Here is a 2957-nt window from a genome sequence, read left to right as displayed (position 1 = left end):
GCCCTTGAGGACGATTTGCGCGATATCTACGGCGGACTTGTAGCCGCCGGGGACTTCAACGCGCGAGCTATTGAGTGGGGCATGCCGCAGCCCAAAACCAGAGGTAAACTGGAGTTGGAAATGGCTGCCCGACTGTGCCTTGTCGTTCTCAACGTCGGTACAACACCAACATACCGGCGACCTGGCTTCGGGTAGTTCGATCCCTGATATCACGCTGGTGTCGGAGGACCTGGTCCGCAAAGCCGTTGGTTGGAGGATGATGGATGACTTCACCGGTAGTGATTATCAGTACATCACCTTCCAGCTCATCGACGCGACGCGAAAGCAGCCAGCTGCTAGCGCCCGTCGACCATCTGGCTGGAACGCCGCCAAGATGGACCGTGAAAAATTCGTCGCAACCTTGCTCGACGGCGCTCGGCACATTCCACCACTGCCAGAGGACGCCAATGATGTTGGCGCAGTGGACGCTCTAGTGGATGCTACCATAGGGCTCATCCACCGCGCATGCGATGCGTCCATACCTCGCAAGAGGCCTTGGAAAGGCAGGACGCAGGCATACTGGTGGAATGACCAGATCGCCGAGCTCCGGAGGCTTTGCCATCGATTGCGCAGGTTGGCGCAATGCGCCACTGGCCGACCTGAGGCGGCGGAAAAACCTGCGGCTTACAAAGCCGCCAAGAAGGCCTTGGGCAAAGCCATCCGGACGAGCAAGGAATGCAGCTGGAAGCAGCTCTGCGACGAAGTGGACCAGGATCCTTGGGGGAGAGGCTACAAGCTCGTGATGGGAAAGCGTCGCTCACCCATCCAGGTCATGGACCAGAGGAAGGCGCTGAACGTCGTGGATGCACTGTTTCCGACCCATCCGGTCACTGTCGGGATCCGACGGGCTGGTGGGGAGGAGGAGAATATCCCGCTGTTCAGCGCCGAGGAGCTCATGCTCGCGGAACGCAGCAACGGCCTCTTGCTCGGTATGTATAACGGGTGCCTGAGAGCAGGAGTCTTCCCAGCCCGGTAGAAGCTGGCACGCCTTGCCTTGATTCCCAAGGGCAAAGGCGACCCCGATTCTCCATCATTTTATCGCCCCCTGTGTATGTTAGACACGGTGGGGAAGATGATGGAACGCTTGCTCAAACCGCGATTGGCGACCGCTATTGAGCAAGCCGGGGGCCTCTCCCACCGGCAGCACAGTTTCAGCAAAGGGCACGATCGATGCGATCGCCGAGGTGATCAGGGCACTACGCCAGGCCTAAATCGCCTGTCATCAGGCTAGGCCTATAGTACTCCTCGTGACCCTCGAGGTGAGGAACGCGTTTAATTCGGCTAGGTGGAGCGACATGTTTCACGCGCTCGAGCGGTCCTTGAGGGTACCTCCGTATCTCTTGGCAATGATGAGAGATTACCCGAAGGACCACAGGCTGTCGTATACGACAGCACAGGGCACCAGGGTGAAGGAAGTCACCGCTGGAGCGGCACAGGGGTCGGTGCTGGGACCTGACCTCTGGAACGTCATACACGACAGCCTGCTCCGCCTGGACATGCCCGATAACGCGTTCCTCGTCGCATTTGCCGGCGACGTTGTCGCCGTCATTACCTCACGGAGTCCCGAGTTGGCCGAACTAACGCTTAACCAAGTAATGCGCAGGGTCAACGGGGGGATGGAAGATCACGGTCTCCAGTTGGCTGCCGCCAAAACGGAGATCGTGATTCTCACAAAGGAAAGAATCACGATGATGGTCGGGACTTAACCTGTACAGACCTGCAGCTCCGCGAAGTACCTGGGGGTGATGCTGGATAACCGGCTCACCTTCTGGGAACATATTCGCAGGGTCTGCGACAAGGCCATGCAGAGTATGGCGGCGCTAAGTCGCCTCATGGCGAACGTGGAAGGCCCGAAGCCGTGCAAGAGAAGACTCCTGTTGACGTCCGTCCAGGCAGTCCAGCTCTATAGGGCAGAAATCTAGGCAGACGCTCTTAGGGTGAAAAAATACCGGACTCGGATGTCTGCCGTCCAGCGCCGCGGGACAATGCGCGTAGCGTGTTTGTACCGCACAGTGTCCGAGGACGCAGCGCTAGTTGTTGCCGGCACGATCCCGATTGATCTGCTCGCCCAAGAGCGAAAGGAGATATATCTCCAGAGCTCTGAGCTTGGGCTAGTGGACGCCGCGGAGCAAGTCCGCGAGCGAACCATCGGGCGCTGGCAACAGCGTTGGGACGCTAGTCCCAAAGGACCGTGGGCCCGGCTCCTTATCCAGGACCTGGGCCAGTGGTCGTCGCGTCGCCAGGGCAAGGTGACCTTTTACCTGACGCAATTCCAGACAGGACACTGGTACTTCCGTAAGTACCTGTTCAGGATGCGGAAGGTAGGCTCACCTCACTGCTTGCTTTGTAGCGCCGCAGAGGACGATGTGCTCCACACCTTCTTCGTCTGCGATTATTTTGCTGACGAGCGGAGAGGTGTGGAGCGCGCCATCGCCGACAGCATCACCCCAGAGAACTTCGTCGGATAAGGATACATATGTTAAGTACATGATAATAATTTTGTTATCGTAATGTCTGCATGTCTCAATGCCAGCCTTTGTTAGACAGACATGACGCGAAATGCAGCGAAAATAAGATCTGACTATGATTAATAAATGCGTATCTCACAGAAATAGTCGTCCGTGTGCCTATACATGTATATCTCGTGCGGCTGTATCCCGGCGGATTCGAGCGTTCTGTGTATTATATGAAAATTTACAAAACTGTAAGAGGCAAATCTATCATATTATATATCAATGAATTCAGAAAAAAATGTCGATTCTTTTTGACATAATGTAAATTTTTGTATCCCTTAAAATAATGTAACAATAAATATTTTTGTTATAAACAAAGCACTTTTTACAAAATCTGTAATCACCTTTTGTTTTACCTCAGGAAACCATGAATCTTTTCCTTAAGAAGTTTTCTTATATCTGTGA

The 2957-nt window shown here is 54.7% G+C and overlaps 1 protein-coding gene across 1 annotated transcript; it reads left to right on the top strand.

The window, feature by feature from the left end:
• Positions 1–2024: 2024 nt before the first annotated feature.
• LOC114881865 lies at positions 2025–2507 on the top strand. Its single transcript, XM_029198751.2, has one exon. It carries the CDS (start codon positions 2025–2027, stop codon positions 2505–2507), a length of 483 nt encoding a protein of 160 aa, XP_029054584.2.
• Positions 2508–2957: the final 450 nt, after the last annotated feature.

Source organism: Osmia bicornis, unplaced genomic scaffold (genome assembly GCF_907164935.1).
Source record: "Osmia bicornis bicornis unplaced genomic scaffold, iOsmBic2.1, whole genome shotgun sequence".
In the NCBI taxonomy this organism is placed as follows: Eukaryota; Metazoa; Arthropoda; class Insecta; order Hymenoptera; family Megachilidae; genus Osmia; species Osmia bicornis.
This window is presented reverse-complemented; position numbering and strand designations above follow the sequence as displayed.

Excerpts from the sequence above, each read along its gene's own strand:
- LOC114881865 (XM_029198751.2), top strand. The coding sequence starts at position 2,025 with ATGCGCGTAGCGTGTTTGTACCGCACAGTGTCCGAGGACGCAGCGCTA.